General features: G+C 39.5%; 1 protein-coding gene across 1 annotated transcript in view; it reads left to right on the forward strand.

The window, feature by feature from the left end:
* The window catches only part of CD109 (CD109 molecule), a 138,332-nt gene extending 121,593 nt beyond the window's left edge, over positions 1-16,739 (forward strand). The window contains exons 28-33 of the mRNA XM_080806381.1: positions 402-557; positions 1,597-1,662; positions 5,200-5,342; positions 9,431-9,578; positions 11,689-11,791; positions 13,841-16,739. Coding sequence (XP_080662507.1) covers positions 402-557; positions 1,597-1,662; positions 5,200-5,342; positions 9,431-9,578; positions 11,689-11,791; positions 13,841-14,016 — 792 coding nt within the window. The 3' untranslated portion in view covers positions 14,017-16,739. The remainder of the gene's footprint in view (positions 1-401; positions 558-1,596; positions 1,663-5,199; positions 5,343-9,430; positions 9,579-11,688; positions 11,792-13,840) is intronic.
* The last annotated feature ends 4,931 nt before the right edge of the window (positions 16,740-21,670 follow it).

Raw genomic sequence — 21,670 nt, forward strand, 5'->3', positions numbered from 1 at the left:
TTTTTTAAAGGAAGTAGGTGGTTGCTTTCTTCATGACTTCATAAAATTGGCAATTAAAAAATTTAGTACTATAAGTCAAAGGTCTAAGTTACTAATTTTCATCTTTTTCTCATCACGGATGTAAACATGATCTGTGCTGTGTATGTGGGACATGTGCTATGTATCTGGGCCATCTTTCATGCGTGGTAACTGATGGAGCAGATACTCAGTGTCAGTCAGCAGATACTTTCTAAGCCTCTCCTGTACTGTATGTCAAGGACCTTCAGAAATGAATAAAGGAGAACTCCACTCCCAAGGAAGGTGGATGACTGCATGGCGGGTGTCCTAATTACCCACTTTAAAGACTCTTCGGTGACACTGATCTATGCTTGTATGCACACATGTTTTTCTTTCCTCAATAGGACACCGTTGTAGCCTTGAAGGCCCTATCTGAATTTGCAGCCCTAATGAACACAGAGAGGACCAACATCCAAGTGACTGTGATGGGGCCCAGTTCACCAAGTCCTGTAAAGTTTCAGATTGACTCACAGAACCGCTTTCTCCTCCAGACGTCAGAGGTGTGGACAAGGGGGTGGTTATTTACAATTATGTGCAGGTGATTCCTTATGCTGGAATGCTGTTTTATTTCCATTCTGTTGACTTCAACAGAAGTTTGTTCCTAGAACCCTGTAAAGAGACTGGGAGGAAGGAGTGCCTTCCTTTAGTTGAATTTGCTGAGCTGGGGAAGAGGGGAGAAGAGGAGATGGGAACTTTGGAAAGATTTGGAAAAGGAGAAAATACGGGCTCTATCATATTGGGAAAGGAGTGAACACCTGCTGAGTTCCTGTTCTTTGCAGGCAGTGTGCCAGATTTCTTCACATGTACCATTGCATTTGCTTCTCAAACCAACACTAAGAAAGTATTTCATCTCAACCATGCACATGATAAAACTGAGGCTGAGAGAGGTTAAGTAACTTGCTCAAGATCATGTTGCTAGTAATAGCAGGGCTAGGATTTGAACCCGTGTTTCAGACTGTGTTCTTTCCAGCTGTACCACATGGCCTCTTAGGGGAATTGATAGAATCAGGACCAAATTCTTACTTTAAGATGGAATAAAGGCTTATCGTAGACCCTAACTTTATTCCTGGGGTTAACCTTGTGGGAAGCTGAGAGTAATGAATGAAAGTGATAACTTCAGGGCTGGAAACTGAGGAAGAGGGCTGGTGGCAAAAGAAAAGGAGTAGTGTGAATCCTGGTCCCTGATCACATGCCTCTGTGTTCACAGAAGGCCGACAGATTAGTCGGATTGGGCACTAAGGGAGATGGGAGGAGTGGGAGGACTTTTGTTTCTTGTCTCTCACTTCCGCACCTCTAGGAGGGCAGCCCTATCCCCTCTCTCAAAGTCAGAGGTGAGGGTGCGTGGAGAGTGGGCCCTTCCTCTGCCTTCACCTCTCTTACCTGGTTGGCTTTTGACATGGGAAGCTGTGTGAAACTCTTAAAGCTTTTCACAGATGGCTCACACTCCTAGCGAGGGGTGACACTGATATCCTGTGCTAGCTAGAAAGACGTAGGTATGGAAGATTAGTCTTACTCACTTTTCCCCCCATCTTTATTCAGCTTGCTGTGGCTCAGCCAACTGCTGTTAATATTTCCGCAAGTGGTGTTGGATTTGCTATTTGTCAGGTATGTAACAATATTCATTTTAGTTTAGTTCAATAATCCTAAATGTTATAATAGTTCTTTCATTTGGGGTACTGCTGAATCTGTAACAGATAATGCATAAAATTCTTAAGGATCTCTATCTGTGACTTAGGTAAGATAAATCACTCTCTTTAATAAAAAGTATTAGAGATGTTACTACTAGTCAGTGGACAGCAACCAATGGATTGATAATCTTGGAAAAATATTCCTTAAGTATTATACGTTCTTTGAAGTTAGGATTAAATTCTTTCGATATGATCAAGTGAGTTGTTGGGAATGCCCATCTTTTTTGTGAAAATACAGCTCAGAAATTGTAATGCTGGGAGAGTTTCTACTATGACTTGATAATACAATATGTTTTGCCCATAATTTCTTAATCTTCATCTAACAGTATAAAGGTCAACATGGTATTATAAGGAATAGATTTGAAGATAGGAAATGTGTCCCTTTAATGTAAATTCTTATGTACGTGTTGGCTAATTGAATTTAAATTAAAAAATAGTTTTATATAATAGTAAATAAAACAATTAGAGCATGATATGTCCAATGCTTTGGTATAAGAAAAATCCAAATAAACTTACTTTTAATTGTGCAATAGCATTAGAATAAAATGGAAGTAGTATGTAAAATCCTGAATGGAATAGTTATTATACTTAATACACTGGAAGTTATAGGGACTTGACATAATCTTATTGCAAACAAAAATCATATGTTATAGGACCAAAAATGTTTATGTGCTTGGTTAGAATATACAAACCAAACAAACCCTGAAAGATTTATTGAGAAAGTTAAAAAAAAAAAAAAAGCTGTTATAGGGAAAATGTACTTTTTCCAAAAACCAGTACAACTGTTATAGTTAAAAGAAAAGGTATACTTGCTAAGTATTGCAGATAGATGGTCAGGTATCATTTCAAAACTTCCAAGTAATTCTAAGATTGTATAATATTCAAAACACGGTAGTAAATGTTTTTTTAAAAATCAAGGAAAAATGATCACAGTTGAAAGGAACAGTATTCAACAAAAAGGATAGAAAGAGAAAAGAGTGAATAATTTCTATTTGTCTTTACTAACAAAGGCCACGTAAAAATTCTCACTCTCAAGCTGTCTTTCAAAGCAAACAGCAAATCCAAAAGTAAATACACAGGATAGTTTGGATACAACTGAAAAATCACACGTGCTTATATCACCAAATTGGTTGGAATTCATTCTTGATTAAACCAAATGTAGATAAATTACTGAAGCCAAATGAGTTTTACTTGAGCTTTGAAGGACACAGTGTAAATGTGGTACATACTGGTCAGAAGGCTCACTACTCCAAATGAACGTTTTCCAGAAAACGAAAAGGAGGGACCGATAGGCACTTGTTAGGATGGAGAAATTTGCTAAGAAGTTGGACACCTCAGAATGGGTATTGAGATTCTTTTAGTTGATATTTTTGTTAAGTGCTCTAGATAAAGAAAGGAAAGAAGTCTCTGAGGTTTGCAGTAAGTGTTAACCCCATATTAAGTACTGAAATGCTAAGCTGTTGGAAATAAACTGCAAGACATCTGAGAGTTCGCCGAATGAGCAGTTGGGCTTTTCGTGGGTCAAATGTTAACCCCAATGCTTCGTTAGAGATGAGTATTAATTATGACCCAGAGGACAAATCTAGTAGTTCTTGTTTGTTTCCTGATGACATTGGTCTCTAAAGGACGACTGCATGCCACTGGAAAGGGGATGATGGAAATAAGAGAGACCATCTCTCCAGTTACGTGAAACTATTCTTCACCTCCTCCAAGAATATTCTAAAATTTTAATTGTAGTTTAAGAAGGAGTTGGAGACAACCAGAATGATCAAGGGGACGAAGGGATTATACAAGCTAGGTATAGCAGAATAAAAAGTTGGAACTCGTAGGTTTGAAAGATGAAGGCTTAGAAAGAAGATTTTGAGTATTATATGCTTTTTGAAGTTAGTATTAAATTCTTTTGATAGGATTCATGTGAGTTGTTGGGAACTCCCATCTTTTAAAAAAAATTTTATTTATTTTTAAAAAAGATTTTATTTATTTATTTTAGAGATAGAGAGTATGGGGGGCAGGGAGGAGCAGAGGAAGAGGGACAGGCAGACTCCACACTGAGCACAGAGCCCAAATCCGGTCTTGATCCCCCGACCCTGAGATCATGACCTGAGCCAAAAGCAAGAGTCAGACCCTTAAATGACTGAGCCACCCAGGCACCCCAGAAAGAAGATTTTTTAGAGTGTGAAAATCTACAGAGGGTACTGGATGCTTAGTTCTGGGGTGTGTGTGTGTGTGTGTGTGTGTGATTTAAGTATAGGAAAATACAACATTATGGGATGCCTGAGTGGCTCAGTTGGTTGGGCGTCTGCCTTTGGTTCAGGTCGTGATCTCAGGGTCCTGGGATTAAGTCCCATGTTGGATTCCTTGCTCGGTGAGGAGTCTGCTTCTCCCTCTGCCTCTGCCTACCACTACCCCCGGTTGTGCTCTCTCTCCCTCTGACAAATAAATAAATAAAATCTTAAAAAAAAATGAAAAAAGAAAACACAACATTAAATAGCAACAGTAAAGTTTATGAAACTTGGTATCAAAAAAGGCAGAAGAAATAGATTCCAATTCAACTTGGCATGAGGCAGGTGTAGGAAATTTTGAGTAAATTCCAAGCTTCTGATCTTGGGAACCCTTTGGGGAAAAAAAAACCCAAAAGAACGAAAAAACAACAACAAAAAACTTCTCCTCACACTTGCCCAGTGTCCCCACAGTACCTTTCACTAGCGGTAGGCACAGAGAATTAGCTGAAAAAGACCCAGTTGTCTTGAAATCCGTCATTTATTTTGTCATGTTTTGAAAGTATTGTACAACCAAAAGAATACCGAGCAGTTGAACAAGTTTCTGTTCAACCAGGGCTTGAAATGAGTTTCTAAGGTTCCGGTTTGTGAAAAACGACATCACTTGGGCAGCAGAGCTTAGAAATTAGTGTATGGTCTCAAGAAAGAAATAGGCAGTAGTTTCATTTTTTCCCTAAAGGGAATGTTTTACATTCTTTGAAAAAAAAAATACCTATGAATATCATGAAGGTCTATACCTGTTCTGGAGTATTACATAAAAATTTTCTCAATTTTAAAAATTATTGCTTATAAACTTTTATAATTTTTGTTAATAATGATACTTTTTGGTTAGTAAAACTAGTTTTTTTCTTGGTCGAAGATTACAAATCTAGTTGCGTTTATCCCAAAGAAAATCAGTACCTAATATTTAGAATATATGGCGATGGCAATTTATTGCTAATAATTTATGACTAGCTTATTATTTATGCTAATTTATTGTTTGCAGTTTAATGTTATTTATAATAACATTATAAATAATGTTATTATAATTTAATAATTTAATAATTTAATAATTTAATAATTTAATAATTTATAATAACATTATAAATAATGTTATTATTTATAATGAGAGATTATAGTGAGAGATTCGGGTTCCCCAAGAAGGCTTATTATTTATGCTAATTTATTGTTTGCAGTTTAATGTTATTTATAATGTGAGAGATTCGGGTTCCCCAAGAAGACGGAGATCTATTCAAGACCAAGAAGCTTTTGATTTAGACATTGCTGTAAAAGACAATAAAGATGATACCAATCACTTGAATTTGAATGTGTGCACAAGGTTGGTATTGCTTTAAGTCCTTTCTCTCTCTTTCTTTTAAATAGATTTGAAGATTAATTAATTAATTTAAGAGAGGGAGAGAGAGAGCACATGTGATGGGTTGGGGGGGGCGGCGAAGAGCCATGGGAGACTGAGAGCGAGAACCCTAGGCAGGCCCCATGCTGAATTTGGAGCCTGAGGCGGGGCTTGATCTCATGACACTGAGATCATGACCTGAGCCGAAATCAAGAGTCAGACACTTAACTGACTGGGCCATCTACACCCCCGATTTGGAAATTATATATATGTAGTTATCTAACTATATCGATATAAGGAGTTACAGGGGCACCTGGGTGGCTCCGTTTGTTAAGCTTCTGCCTTTGGCTTGAGTCACAATCCCAGGGTCCTGGGATCAAGTCTCATGTTGGGCTCCCTGCTCAGTGGGGAGCCTGCTTCTCCCTCTGCCTGCTGCTCCCCCTACTTGTGCTCTCTCTCTCTGTCAAATAAATAAGTAAAATCTTAAAAATACATATATAAAGAATTACATTTAACAAAGATTTCAGTTATTTAATACACTTCAGATTATAAACTAGAAATACGGCTTAATTATGTTTAAGTACTTCTCAATGTGTTCAAAATTATTTACAAGTTTTTTGTATTTATAATAACTAAATAGAAAAATTTAATAAAATGTAGGTCTTAATTTATGAAAACTTTAAATTAACCAATCATGTTTAATACTCTAAAATTCATTATTCCTTGGTTAGTAATTTTCTGTTAAGTAATTATTCCAAGTTTATATTTAACCATTAGTGTTATGCTTTTAACCCAAGACTTTATAAGAACATGCAAGTTTAATGAAGAGAATAGAGTTTTTAAAGATTTTATTTATTTATTTGAAGACAGAGATCACAAGTAGGCAGAGAGGCAGGCAGAGAGAGAGGAGGAAGCAGGCTCCCCGCTGAGCAGAGAGCCCAATGTGGGGCTCCATCCCAGGACCTGGAATCATGACTTCAGCCGAAGGCAGAGGCTTTAACCCATTGAGCCACCCAGGCACCCCGAGAATAGAGTTTTTAGACACCGTGAGAATATTCTAGTTTAGAAGGTGTTCACCTTAGATGAATAAGCACTTTTAAATTCTGGGAGTACTTAATAAGGTTTATTCTTATTAATTCCTAAATTTAAGAAATTAATTTTAATTTAAGAAATTAAATAAAATTTAATTCTTCAACTTAAGAATTCTTAAATTTAATTCTTAAATTTAGTCTGTATCCAAAATATCTGAGGATCTTATTAAGTCAAAAGGAAAAGGGGTGGGGTGCCTGGGTGGCTCAGTGGGTTAAGCCTCTGCCTTCAGCTCAGGTCGTGATCTCAGGGTCCTGGGCTTGAGCCCCGCATCGGGCTCTCTGCTCAGCAGGGAGCCTGCTCCCCCTGCCCCGCCCCCCACCCTGCCTGCCTCTCTGCCTATTTGTGATCTCTCTCTCTGTCAAATGAATAAATAAAATCTTAAAAAAAAAAAAAAAAGGAAAAGCCGTTCCAACTCAGACCTGCCGACTTCACAGATTCCAAGTCTGTGAAGCTGCCTTCTTCAGGTTCTTGGTTGATGTACTGCACACAGGTTTCAGAGCAACTCCTCTAACAGGTTCTTGAACCAGGAGACTGCAATTTGTCGGTCTGTCCTCTTACCTCTACATGATTCGCCATGAAGTTGGGAGTTACTATGAGGATACACTGATATTGAGGAGCTCTGTCTGCTCTTCTTAAGTACCCGCTGGTGTTCTGGTTGAACTTGGCTTGTTGTTGGGCTGGGAGCCACTGATGTGGTCCTGAGCGGCCAGATGCTCTTCAAGGTTATCGCTGGGTGTTTCTCCAGGGGGGCCAACCTCCTTAGCCATCGCGTGAATCCAGTCTCCTCCATTACTACTACCATCTCTACTACCTTTGGGCCTTCATGTTCATGATTTTGATATAAAATGTCACCTGTGTTTGTCCCATTCATTCCCTTCCTGGGCATTTTGGACCCACAGCAGGGGGATAGCAGGATTCCTTCAGTGGCCTCCTTTTCAGCTGAGAAGAAAGTAGGACTTCCACTCCTCTTTATGAAGCTTATGATTGGGTTGTTTTCCAGAATAACAGCATCAAGTTATTATTATTCCAAGTAAAAATAATCTGTATTTATCACAAACTTACATGCCGGGCATCATACCAATCACTTTCACATGCATCTCATTTAATTGTTATAGTAACTCTATAAAGTAGGTGGCGTTATTATCCCTGCTTTTGTCATTCACTCATTCATTCATTCAATATCTGTTGAGTCTCCATTCTGTACCAAGCACAGTGTCAGATGTTGGAATATAACAGTGATCTAAAAAAGACAGAGGCCCTGTCTTCATGGAGCTTACTGTTTGGAGGGGAGACAGAGAGAAACTAATAAAAATAAATCTTCTAAATAAGTCTAAAATTCTGGTTTTGAAATGGACAAAGAAAAAAGTCTTTGGAGCTATGAGAGGGATTTTACCTCTTAGGGAGGTCAATTGAAGAAACAGATGAGGAAAATTAGGTGAAATCAAGATTCCTATCAGGATGGCGCCTCATTACTTACGAGGGCTCATGAAAGGATGCGGGATTCCAACTTTTAACCTATCATCAGGAATCAGATGGGTGACAGATTCTGATAGAGGATATATATATCTTTTTTCCTTTTTGGGGGGAGAGAAACTAGAGAAGGGAACTGTTTTCATGTGAGAGTAGCAATTGGTAAAAAAGGATTTGGATGCTCTACTAGTCTTCTGAGAAAAATCTGATATGAATACAATTAACATTTTTAGTGAAAATTTTCAGTGGAAAAAGAAAACGATATTTTAGGTGCTTTATTCCCATCCGTAGGGTCCAAGCCCTTAATCAACTCAGAGGAGGTTTTCTGTGTGTGGCGTGGGCATTTAACAAATTCTGCCCTGGGCTGATAGAAAGACCAGGTCAGCCAAGGCGCTTTTGATGGTGTCCCGAGAAAGTCATTGTATTTAAGCTGATTGGCTTAAAGTTTGCTTCAATGTTTGCTCTGACACAGACACCTCTAACTGCAAGGCACTTGGTTTTCAACGACATCTCTCTTGGCCAAGTGCATCACTCTGCAGATGGTTTCCCTTGTTTGTGATTGCTGAGCCAGCTGTCATCGGCCCTTGTGCTGTGTGGCTTTTTAATCAGACGTGTTTGGCAGCCCTCGGTTTGCCGCTCTCAGAAGCAAGATTCTCTACCAGCCCTTCTTGCTTTTGCTGCCTGAAAGGACAACAGGAACTCACGTAACAGCGCTCCGATCCTTTCACATTGTAGGCTGACTCCTTTCTATAACCACACTGGGCTCTTACTGCTCCACAAAGAAGCTCTTGCCACCTATTATTCATTGCAGAAAACCGTTTATTTTAAAGGAGACAAAACGCCGTGGGCGCCCAGAGCCTTTGCTGCTCAACGTTGTGTACAACAGGGTGAGAGAACAAGGTGGTGACACAGAATTTTCCACGGCTTGGCATTCTCGCCAGGTGGCCAAAGAAAACACAAAATGGGCTCTGAGTACATTTTGGAGAACAAAGGGAGGGACCCTCCCTACTGGTCTTCTTTTTCTAAAACCAGATGAAGAGAAGATTGGTAAAGACTTGGCGGTGGTCTCCTGCTTTAAGTGGTCAAGTTTTCAGTTTCTTTTTTGGGTCCTGGCTTTCAGCTGGAAAGCTCAGAGCTGTCAACTTCTGAGAAAATGAAAAATGCGATTCAGTTTGGAATCACCCCGATTCCAAATCACATCATTGCCCACTGAGAGGGCATCCAGGTTGTACTTGTTACAACCCTGTGGGCACAAGGCTGACACACTGAAGGCATTTCACGTCAAGTGAATGCATTGCTAAATTATTATTCCTCATATGGTTGAAAATTATAAGAATTTCATACCTACCTGTAAGGAAAGGATTTACCGGTTTTATAATAACTTTCTATAGAGATTTTTTTACTTCAACTAAACCCCAAGTATTTGAAATAACACTTGGCAGTTTTAATATTTATGTGATGAGAGTTTGCCAACAGCTCGAGGTTTTTCCATCCTTTCCTCTTTGCTGTAGGTTTCTGGGCCCCGCTAGAAGCGGCATGGCCCTGATGGAAGTGAACCTCCTCAGTGGTTTCACCGTGCCTTCGGACGCGATTCCTCTGAGCGAGACCGTGAGGAAAGTGGAACATGATCATGGAAAAGTCAACCTATATTTAGATTCTGTAAGTAATAAAACGTAAGTTTCATGTAGGTGCCTGGTGACAAGGTGCCGTTTATTGTCTTGGAAAGACTGCCTTATGCTAGACCTATTTCCTTTGTCTTTATTTCAGCTTTTTGTGTTCCCGAATGACCCTAACGTGACAATCGTATATTTATCCCCACAAAAAGACATCACTATAAAATCAACTTAAAGAGAATACTGTTAATTATGAGCCTGATGAAAGTCTTGATAACTAAATTATTATTTCATGCCAGATGAAAACTTTATAGAAACTGTCACATTATATTTTCAAAAACTTAGTCCAGGTCTCAGTTTGAGGACCGCTCTGCCTTAGGGAATTGCTAAAATTATCTTTTTAAAATTTTTTATTTATTCATTTTTTTTAAGATTTTTTTTTTTTTAAATTTATTTGACAGAGATCACAAGTAGGCAGAGAGGCAGGCAGAGAGAGAGAGGGGAAGCAGGCTCCCTGCTGAACAGAGAGCCTGATGTAGGGCTGGATCCCAGGACCCTGGGATAGTGACCTGAGCTGAAGGCAGAGGCTTTAACCCACTGAGCCACCCAGGCGTCCCATAATTATCTTTTTTAAAAAAAATTTAATTTATTTGAGAGAGAGAGAGAGAGAGCGCAAGGAGGGGGAGCAGCAGACAGAGGAGAAACAGGCAGCCTGCTGAGCGGAGCCTGATGTGGGACTCGATCTGAGGACCCTGGGATCATGACCTGAGCTGAAGGCAGATGCTTGACCGACTGAGCCACTCAGCATCCCTAAAATTATCTCTTTAAATGCTGATGATGAAAGCTTTAATTACAAGTTCTAAAATGCTTTCATAGAAATTTTAATAAATCCCAAGGGGGTTAATATTCCTGCAATGAATATATTAGGTGCTTAAATCATAGAAGAATGTTCTCAGAGGTTTGGTCTTCATACAAATTATTATATAATTTTCATATACTCTTCTCATTGTTATATGAAAATTACTGATCCAAGAATAAGGTGCATAAGAGAGACTTAAGTGAAAATTCAACCGTACTTATGTCTCAAAACTGCTGGCATATAACTTATTCTTTTTTTCAAACATCTATATGAAACTCTTAGGTTGAATCAAAATAGAGTTCTAAGTGTTCTTAGGCTTTCATGTTATGTTGGGAGAATTCCCTACATTTCTTATTGCAGTTTTGCCAGGTATGAATCAGAAATATATTACATTAGCGATATATATACTTTAAAAACAACTAGTTCCTGAATTTCTCATTTGTCTTAAGACGGTCAAAAGCCACTCTGGCCAAAACTTTGTTAAAACTTGTCCAAAGTCTCTAGCTTCTTCTGTTCAGGAGTTTTCAAGTATTATTATGTACTGCTTGAATACCAAGGGCTTGATTTGGAACTTGAAAAACAAGTTTGAGGTTTTTATGTAATAATGCAATTGGTTTTGGAGTTTGTCCTGTATCTATGATGTACTTGTATGTATGTGTGTATCTGTGTATGTATTTATTTGATGGTTATCTTAATTTGAGTGTGCAGTATGTTCTGACTGATTAATTTGACTTTTCAGTTACTGCTATTGGCACGTAATGGAATATTTGAAGGAATTTATCAATTCTCAGGTTCCTTTAACAATATTGGTTGTTGCATTGGCCCCTCCTGGAGGCAAGGAGCTGGCCTTTTGCACCCCATATAAGTTTTTGGCTATGGGGTTACCTCACAGTAACCCATGAGGTTGCTCCTGTGAGCTGAGGGCCATTCTTCAGGGAAGGGGGCTACTGGGAGCTATCAGCAGCGACGAGGTGGGCGTGTTGTAGGAGATGGGGGCTGAGTTAGGCACCCGGGCCCAGGAATGTGAATCCTTGGACTTGCTGCTTCCTTAGCCCTTCTGATTCTCAGTATTGCTTTGGTAAAATGGAAGTGAGAACGGTACCTATCTTGTAAGAATTGTTTTACGAGCTCTATGAGATAATTTATATAAAGGGCTTGCCAGAACACCGGGAATGTAGAAATCCTCCCTAAATGTTAATTTCCATCTGTTTCCTAAAATGATAAGAAAAAGAAATGTTGTTTGGTTTATCATGAACACATTGTCTGTCACCTCCTTAAGTCTTTTGTATTTTTCAAGGTAAATGAAACCCAGATTTGTGTGGATATTCCTGCTGTGAGAAACTTTAAAGTTTCAAATACGCAAGATGCTTTGGTGTCCATCACGGATTACTATGAACCAAGTAAGTGTGTTCTAGAGTTTCTAATATCTTAGAAGTTAAGTCAGACGTTTATTTATTTGTTCATTCATTCATTTGTTTACCGTGGCCATGCATCTTGTGTGTGAGGATGGTTGTTGGGGAGAGCATAAGTGTGGGGGGAGCATAGGAGAGTGTAGGAGGTGAGCTTTTCAATTAAATGAAGACGATTGATAATTTTAAAAAGTCACATGATAGCATTGAGCAGATGAATACAAAAAAGTGATGTTTTTCCTAATAATTTTAGGTTTTTCCTCATGTTTTAGGTTTCTAACTCACACTTACAAAATTTACAAAGAAAAACTGACCTAACCATGAGTGTAGTTATATGCAGTTTCCAGGATTTTGTTCTGTTCCATGCATCCCTTCCATCTGTTTTCTGTTTTAAAATGGGATTTCTTCAGGAGAGAACATGAGTCTCATTTGCAGTATGAAAGACTGGGGTGGGTTTAGCTGAGTCTGTTGTTTTTCTAAAATTCATACATTATATCAGGTTTTTTGATTAGCAGATCAAGAAAAATATAGCCTGTCTGGAAAATAACTTGAGCTTCTTTGATCTTACTGGTCACTTCTTACTTTATAAAATGTTAAAAAGTTAGGATGTGAAAGCAGAGATCTGGTTTGTAGATCACCCAGGTTAATTAGGACTACTTCTACGCTCAGTCACAGAGCGAAGTTCTGTTGAGAGTATGATCTCTATAATTGTAATAGATCTCATTCTGAGTGGGTACTCCTGGTGGCTCAGAATGTGCAAGAATCAGTAATGTTTTGATGAATTTAGGAGTTGTAGGTAATTACACTCTAAAGTGAAATGAACTTGTTCATGTCGTCAGTAGTGTTCGATAGAGTATCATAGAAGATGAAGGTTAAGAACACCAGTTCTTTCTCCTTCTGAGTCAACAAGTCAGTTCCTCTCATCTTCTGCCTCCTGGTGGAACTGGGGAAAAGCATTTGCTCAGGTTCTTGTGGGAGGTTTGGGGGAAACACTGAGGGTGGCCCTTCTTTTCTGTGGAAGGACAGGATACACAGTGGAGACTCAATGGTAGCGCCCGGTTATCCAACTTTGGAATTCAGACTAGTTGCAGAAGTCTCCAATTGTTGTTTCTTCAGCAAATGGAGAATATTTTAAACATTTGAGAAATAAAAAAGATTCAGTCTGTGTACTTTGTGTGTGTGTGTGTGTGTGGGAAGCAACTTTTTTAGGAGGGGGACATTTTCAAATGAAAATGTGGGAAAGATCAGAAATAGTAAAAACCTTACCAACCCAGTTTTGAAGATTCTAAAATTAAAAAAATATAATAAAAATATTTAAAAACAATGTCAAAAAATCATGAAGAAATTTGAAATAGAATGTGATTTTAAAAACTGTAAAAATAAAAATCATTTGTGTTATACAGTAAGTTTACTGTAGTGCTGTAGGTACTTTATGTAGTTTTTAAAAAAATACTAGATTATGCTATAAAATTCACCCCCAGATATTAGCCTGTACTATAAAATTAGATGCTATATGCTCAACGTTTTAAAATGATGAAACTTGTTACAAAGGCAGGCTTCCCTTTGTATTTTTATATTTTTTAATAAAGCCCACAGTAAATCTCTTTTCAGGAGTTCTAATGAGCTTTGTTTGAATGCATGGAAAATGACACTAGAAAATAAACTCTCGAGGTTAAACAAGCCTCAATTTCAAGTCTTTCCTGTTCCAGATTGGAGTCGCAGAGTGCAGCTGCGGTCCCCCAACTCCCCAGGAACCCCCCTCCTGCCCACCGCAGGGCTGACCATCTGCCCGGAGGGATGGTGGAGGTGGGGGGGGGTGGGGGGGAGTGGGGCACCGTGCTGGGAAGGCATTGTTTCTCTCTTGGATTTGGTTAGCAGTGTGGGCCCCTCCTGAGCGTTTCAGTTGTTTCTTGTAAAGAAAAATAAAACTGTGTGAAGAATGGAAAACTCCGAGATGTGTATTGAAGTGGTGGTAAGGTTTGGTGGAGTAAACGTTTCTCAGCAAGGGATCCGTGTAAACTGGTGTCTGCCTCTGCACAGGGAGACACGCTGTGAGGAGTTACAACTCGGAAGTGAAGCTGTCCTCTTGTGACCTCTGTGGGGACGTTCTCGGCTGCGGTCCTTGCGAGAGAGGAGCTGCAGCCTCCCTTTATCCCGCTTCGGTCGTCGTGGTGCTCGGGGTCGCACTGCTGTTCACTTTGCAATGTGGGCTGTGATTCATTTTTTAAGGACTCCATGGAACATGGACATTTCCAGAAGTCACACGTCTTGTTTTCATTATCAAGTATTGCTTCTGTTCTTGAAAAACCATTTTTTTTTCTCTTTGTGGGGGTGTGGGGGATGGTGCACAACAGGTCCTAGATGCATAGATGTCGTCACTGACTTCTGTGTGGAACAGAACCTCAGAGTTTTGCAGTCGTGGGTCTTTATTTCTCCCCTCTTAAAAATCGTTCAGGAGTGTTTCAAGGAGGTGTTGTTTTCCCCAAAATAAATGTGTTATTTTAGATTAGTTATTCTTTTTATTTTCAAGAAGAAATGAGCCTAGGTTCTTAAGCATTACTATACAGCGGTGTTGGCTTCAGCATTAAAGGCAGATGTCTGGGAACTGGGAGGCAGCAACCAGAGGAGGAGCTCGCTGTTCCCTTCCCACTTCCACCCACTTCCACCCCCCTCTGCCCACCCCCATGCCTCACCCCCGGTGGTCTCAGTCTATCCTTCATAAATAATATCCTTCTTCCTTTTTAGTAGGGGGTGAATTTTTTTTTTTAAGTGAAGTGTTTTGTTTTGTTTTGTTTCACTCCAATTGTAATCTCATCCTCCAACCTTTAACCTTCCTGTTTTTTTTTCTGGAGAGAAGGAGAAAAGGAATGTGTGATTCAGAGCTGGAGGAGTGTACGGAAAACTGCCCTAAGGAGTCCTGGGTGCCCTGCCTTCCCTCTCACTTCCTCAGCCCCACACATTGGCTCTGGTTCTGGGATGAGAGTCCGAGGCCATGGCAGAATGTGCCTTAGACCAGAAGATGCGGCTTTGTTAGCAATGGGGGACGATTAACCAGGGTACACGATTCTATCGAAGACGGACAGGCTGACTCCCTGTGGTCTGGGCAAGAAGCTGGGGCTTGACAGGGACGGAGAGAGGTGAACATGACTGCTGACCTCAAGTATGGTAGGAGGTTAGCAGGAGTCCTGTAAAAGCTCTTCTAGGCTCAGGTGTCTGAGCGTCAGATAGCCGGCTGTCTGGCGTGAATGCTTGTGTGAATCTTTAAGATTTCTGAACTTTGAGCACCTGGATAATTGGTTACCCTGTATTCTAAAGGATAATATTCTTCTATCTGGGTGAAAATTTTATAGAAAAATTCCTTTCCTTCCACCTTCCTCCTTTTCCTCCTTTCTCTCTTCTTTCTTTCTTACAGTCCTCCCTTCTTCCTTTCTTCTTTCCCTACATTGAAATATTTTAGGTATATCAAAAATAAACTAAAGATCTCTTACTAAATCTAGAAATGGTTTAATTTTGCTGCTTAATTCCATGGCGTTCCCCTCAAGCGAACATGGAAAAAATAATTGCCATGAGCTCCGGAAAGTCTGCATGACACTATTTCAATTATTTAAAAATAAATCCATCAGAAATAAAGGATGCAAATAATATATTTTAAGAGGAATTTTTAAAACTTTTAAAAAATCTTAGTGAATTTTAAGAAATTGTAGTGAAGTGGATGTTCCTATATTGCTTTTGGATATTTTGAATTGAATACCAAGGTAGGAGTTACCAACATTCAGTGTTTTAAAACTTGAAACCTAGATGTAGAAAGTAGATCCTCAGAGAGTGGTCTATAGAGACGGGGAAGTTAAATATCAAATAAATAATCTTCTTGTATTTACTTTTGGTGGGTGTAAGTTTGTAGTTCTGTTACAGCTTTGAAAGAGTCTTATCGAAAAATAGCATTTGTCATATTTGGGCCTTCAGGTATGGTATTTCCGGCCTTTACATCCTAGGACTTCTTTAAGATGAAAATTATCTTCTGATGAAGTCGGGGAAGGGTGTTGGCACAGGGTGTCCTCCTCGCCTGCTTGCCCAGGGAACCTTCTACCGACCATCGGTACCTTATATTCTTCAGTAAATAATTTATTTTGAACTTCAAGTGTAGGATATTGGGAAACACTAGAAAGGAAAGGCCAGTGGAAGATAGTTTGTATCATTCTCAGGCCATATTCCCTCATTTAAAAACTAGACCTCTATTACTTTTTTGCGAAGTACTTTAGGTTTTCAGATTAACAAGTCATCTTGTAACTCTTCTTGTAATACATCTCTTTTTATTATAAATTTGTTAAAAGTGGAGGAGGAAGAAGAGGAGGAGAAAGTCAGTCAGCTGTGCTTCTTGGTGCATGGGCTGCATTGTCGTCGTCCTCCTTCATATCTTTCTTCAAACACTGGCTTTGCTGCAGGTAGTGGGGTTGCATTAGAAGTGATGAAAAAGCCACAGGCAGAAGGGAATAGAAGCCATGTAGGAGTAAAAATTAATAGTATAGACTGCATATGCTATGAATAGAAGCCGTGTAGGAGTAAAAATTAACAGTATAGACTGCATATGCTATGAATAATTATATTATGAATAATTATATTAAAAAATCCCATTTTACCTTTAAGTTTGCTTGTGCTGAGACTCTTCCATTTAGAATGCCGTCCATCTCATTTCCTGAGATGGATCTAATCTGACATCTCCCCTTCTCTTTCACCGAGTGGGAACCTTATTTAGACAACAGCATCTCCCATTTGCAGTTTTCACTGACCAGTGGTTCTGGACACTGACCCATGCACTAGTGGCCAAACAATTCAAAGACAGAACAACACTTTTATATTCGGTTTTCCCATCGTACTACCTTCAGGTAGAATTCTGAAAAAGAAATGAAGGCAACTAATGATTTGTTTGCTCTATGAGTTCAGAAAAAAAAATGCCCGGTTACCGAACTGCTTTTTTTAACTGTATCACTCTGTTATACTTTATGTTTTTCAAAACACTGTAACATTAGTATCTTTGGTTTAGTATTTTGGGTATAGTATAATCTGAGGAGTGTTGTGCTAATATGAAATCCACCTACAAGTCTATTACCTAACAACTTGTTACTTAAATATGCAATATCACATCCTACACATGGGGATTTTTAGGAGTGTAGATAGCATAATTCTCCCTGCTCCCATCCTTTTGAGCCTGGGCATAGTTATTTTTTTTTTTAAATTTATATTGAGCCCTATTTTCTGTTTATGTAAATTATAGTTATAAATAGTCTGGCAATATAATACCAATTATCTTAGCTATAATTCAGTTATTTAAGTCAACATTTCTGGCTGTCTGATGACATTTAAAGAAAACTGGAGCTATCATTTCTCTTTGTCATTTTTAGAACATGGCATTTTATTAACCTCTGGCATATCATCTGGAGGTTTTTGTAAGAGCCTTACTTTTTTCTCATTTGCTCCATTGAAGTTTAATACTGATTTCTGTAGAAATACGTTGTAAATATCTACTTGACAAGGTTTCTTAAGATGAAGACAGTACTTATTTGAGTTTGCCAAGTGGCAAAGTGCATCATTTTCTGGCACAGTAGAAGTCTGAGACACTTACAGTAACTGAACTTGCTCTTGGGTTAGCTTCAGAACCTATCCTACCTTCGGTAGAGGCTTCTGTTAGAAGTGTGTATTTCTCATTTTCCTTTGTTTTCAGACTCCAATAAAGCATATCACTTTTAAGAACTTAAAAATTTCATATCACCTATTCAAATGATATTTATGTTAATAGTAAATATGTTAAGTTACATCGGGAGACTCTGAGGTGTAATTATTCTTATCACTACTTTGAATAGAGGACTGTTATCCTACTTTCTTCCAGAAACTAAGTAGTAAATATACATGTTTAATGAAGTATGCATTAGTTAGAGTAGGCTTGTTTCAAAATGATTTCTAGCCAGTGTGTTTTTGGCTGCCTCATCCAAACACATTGTATCATTCCATAAAATGTCATTTTCATTTCAGTCTTCACCCAGGAAAATAGATATTTTGTAGGTGATTTCTGAGCTTTTCACTTCAAAGGACACTTATACATGATATGTGCTTATCTCTGTAATAGGGATGAATGATATCGGTAGACGTGTGGCTTCATATTTAGGAATAATTTTATCTCATGTTGTCATGAGGCTATGATTTACCACTCTTCTGCCCAGTGCTTTGAATTTGTGGTAGAAAGTAGTATCATGTTCCATTTGTTGGTCTTTAAGATTTATCTTTGATAGCTTCGGGAGAATGTGGCTCTATTTTCATTCTTCTTATCTTTCCGTTTTGGATTTTTAGTAGGGTCACTGGTAGCTGATCTGATAGAGTCAATTTATTTTCTACACAGGAAACTTAATAAAATTTTATTCATGAATCCCCTATTTTAAGAATCTCTTTGGCATATGAGAAGAATACTGTTGAAATAAAACATTATTTTCCCCCAAATTAAAGCATTACATTGTTATACCAAAGTGATTCTGAAAGTTTAAATTTTAAATGTTAGAATGTTATGTTGTTGTGAATTGTACTCTCTTATATATTCAGGAGGAAATCATGGTTTATCAATAAAAATTAAAATTCCCACCTATTACTATCAGTGTTCTTTTTATTTTAGTTTCAATCATGTCTCTAACACACCCCCTTTACCTACACCTGTTAATTGTGAGAGTGGGTTTATTGTGTTACAAGAGTCTGACATGAGTGAGATGAAGGGAATAGCCACCAATTCAAAACAATTGTTGAACAGCTCCACCTCCCTCCTCATGCTTTGCTTTGGGGCTGGAGTGGGGTCTGTGGAGAGGTAAGTGACAGACCAATAAAGAATGTGAGGTGAGGACTCACTCAGCTTGTGGAAATGATATAGAAATATGGAATGCAGAGTTTGCATACACAGGAAACTGGAGGCATGGATGTTGTCTCTGGGTGGGTCCCTTTGAGTCTGAGCTGCTTTCTAATTCTCACAGTAGAGGTAGTCCTTGGCTTGGGGGCTGTTGGATTCTCCTCTTCCTGCTACGGCTTGGGTTATCATTTCTGCTAAGGTGATCTACAAATGGACCTGAATAGGGTTCAAGTAATAATTTATTTGAAGTCATTGGTGGTAACTCCAGATTAAGGGGCTTCAGAGATGGAGGTATTGTGCACCTTGATCTAGTCATGCTGCACAGGCACGTGTGGCATCACCCCCAGACTTTTGCAGCGTCCTCACAAGGGACGCTGTCAGCAGAGGAAGTAGAGGGTGGATTCTCGCAGCTTTCTCTAGGCCCTCGCCCCTTCTCTCCCCATTTTTATCCCTCTTTTTCATCCTGAAGCTCCCACCTGATCCACTTCTCCTCTCAGAAGTCTGAGTTTCTGTCTTCAGTTTTCTCTTGGTCCGGTGTGCACGGCCAGCCAGAGCTTTCTGTCGTCTGCCTGTTCTGCCGGTGAGTCAGGTCTCTGGGGTAGAGGAGTGATGAAGACTCTTTGGATGATTCTCCACTCTGATTGGTAGTTGGCTTTTATTCTCTTTTATGTTGTCCTGATGATGATCTAAAAGGTCAGGCAACCGCATGAATTCAGGATGAGGGAGACATTAGATGGCACAACACACGAACAAGACTTGATGGTTAAGCAAAGTATGAGTCAGTGACCAGAAAGTTAATGCCTCCAGTATCTCAGCAGGGGAGGTATTGGTTCTGCGGTAGCCTGCACTTTTCAGGGTGTTGCACCCAATACTAAGGTCACAGTCTAAGGAGGTAAGAGCACCTGGGGTCCACATGGGGCAGAGTGGCCCTAACGGTGTCAGGATGAAACCTCACTGGGTTTGGGAGTGCTTAGCTGGTGAAAGAAAAAATGTGGACTCAACATTTTCTTTAAATATGGGAAATGCTGTCACCTGCAAGCTCACATTGCAGAATTGTTGCAAGTGGGTAGATTTTGGCACAACATTGGGAGGAATTAAACAGAACTTCGTTATTTCAGAAGACAGTGACTACGTGATCACTACACAGTTTTGGCAGAAGCTGATCAGTAATGGCAGACTTTCTAAAATGGTACAGGATCCATTACTTTTTTTTTTTTTTTTTTTGCACTGAGTGTTAAAATTGTTAAGAGTCAAGAGGTTTTCTTGTTGAGCTCCCATTATAGATTGAATTGTGTTTCCCAAAAAAGAATTGTTGAAGTCCTAACCCTCAGTACCTCCGAATGTGACCTTATTTGTAATAGGATTGTAGCCGGTATCATTCAGTAAGATAAGGTCACACTAGAGGAAGGAGAGCTCCTATACTGGTATGACTGGTGTCCTTACAAGATAAGATGGCCACGGGAAGACAGAAACACACTGGGAGAATGCCATATGATGACAAAGGCTAAGGAATGCCCAAGGCTGTCAGCAAGCCATTAGAAGCTAGAAAGGGCATGGAAGGATTTCTGGTGGGCCTGGCCCTGCCAACACCTTGATTTCAGACTTCCAGCATCCAGAACTGTGAAACAATACATTTCTGTTGTTTTTAGCCACCCGGTTTGTGATACTTTGTTGTAGCAGTCGTAAACGGATGTGGCTCCCCAATATTACTAAGACCCTGAGATGTTAAGTGCCTTACACAGGTTCTACAGCTTCCCCGTCCCCCCACGCCCCAACTTCTCAAGAGCAAAACTGGGACTTCTACCTGGTGAGTATCAGGCACTAAATAAATATTGTGGCATGAATTAACCCACTGCTTTACTTTGAGTTTGGATTCTACTATGGTGATGGCTTTCCTAGCTCCTGCTTCTTGTGGGCTTGGTGCTGGTGGCTAAGCCCCCAACGTTTACCCTCTGCTCTTGGCATTCCTCCCTCCATGCCTTCACTCGCGGGTGGGAGGGCTGGAATTGCCATCCATTCTAGGTGTACTTACTGTCTTCTATATAAACCCTTAATGGCAAGGCACCTGGGTGGCTCGGTCGTTAAGTGTCTGCCTTTGGTTCAGGTTCTGATCCCTGCTCAGCGGGAAGCCTGCTTCTCTCTCTCTCCTACTCCCTCTGCTTGTGTTTCCTCTCTTACTATCTCTCTCTGTCAAATAGATAAGATCTTAAAAACAAACAAACAACCCTTATGGAAGTCAGGGCCAATAGATTTCCTCACGAATACCAGCTGACTTCGTTTGGAAATGACTGCCTGGGGGGATTCTACAGGGATTTTGAGGCCACTTCTGAACCTCATGGAAACAAGACCTACACTTAGCTGTGAATATCTACAAGGAGAAGGCAGGGTACTTGAGCTGGGAATTTTCCATTCCTGATTCAGGGACTGTACTGTACAATGTAGCATTTAATTACATCGTCCTGCACTGTGAGCTGATGGCTTTTCTTGGTACAGACCTTCATCACTTACTACATTGTAAAACTTAATTTTTAGAATTTTTTACCCCATACCATAGACTATATATATTTGATGTCTCTGTCATCCACCTCTTTCACCACATTTATGATAAGTGCTTTTTGATGTACTTGGTGCATTCTGTAGGATCTGAACTGTAGATTTATCAAGAACAGGAAGAACAACAAAAATAATAATAAAGTTAAGCAATAAAGGTCCTGGTATTCTAAACAAGTGAAAACGGACGATTTTTTTTTTAAGATTTTGTTTATTTATTTGACAGAGATCACAAGTAGGCAGAGAGGCAGGCAGAGGTGGGGGTGGGGAACAGGCTCCCTGCTGAGCAGAAAGCCTGCTGCAGGGTTCCATCCCAGGACCCCAGGACTATGACCTGAGCCAAAGGCAGAGGCTTTAACCCACTGAGCCACCCAGGTGCCCCAGAGAATGGACAATTTATTTATTTTTTAAAGGCTTTGATTTTCCAGGTTTAGTAG

This window comes from Martes martes, assembly GCF_963455335.1.
Source record: "Martes martes genome assembly, chromosome: 6".
NCBI lineage: Eukaryota > Metazoa > Chordata > Mammalia > Carnivora > Mustelidae > Martes > Martes martes.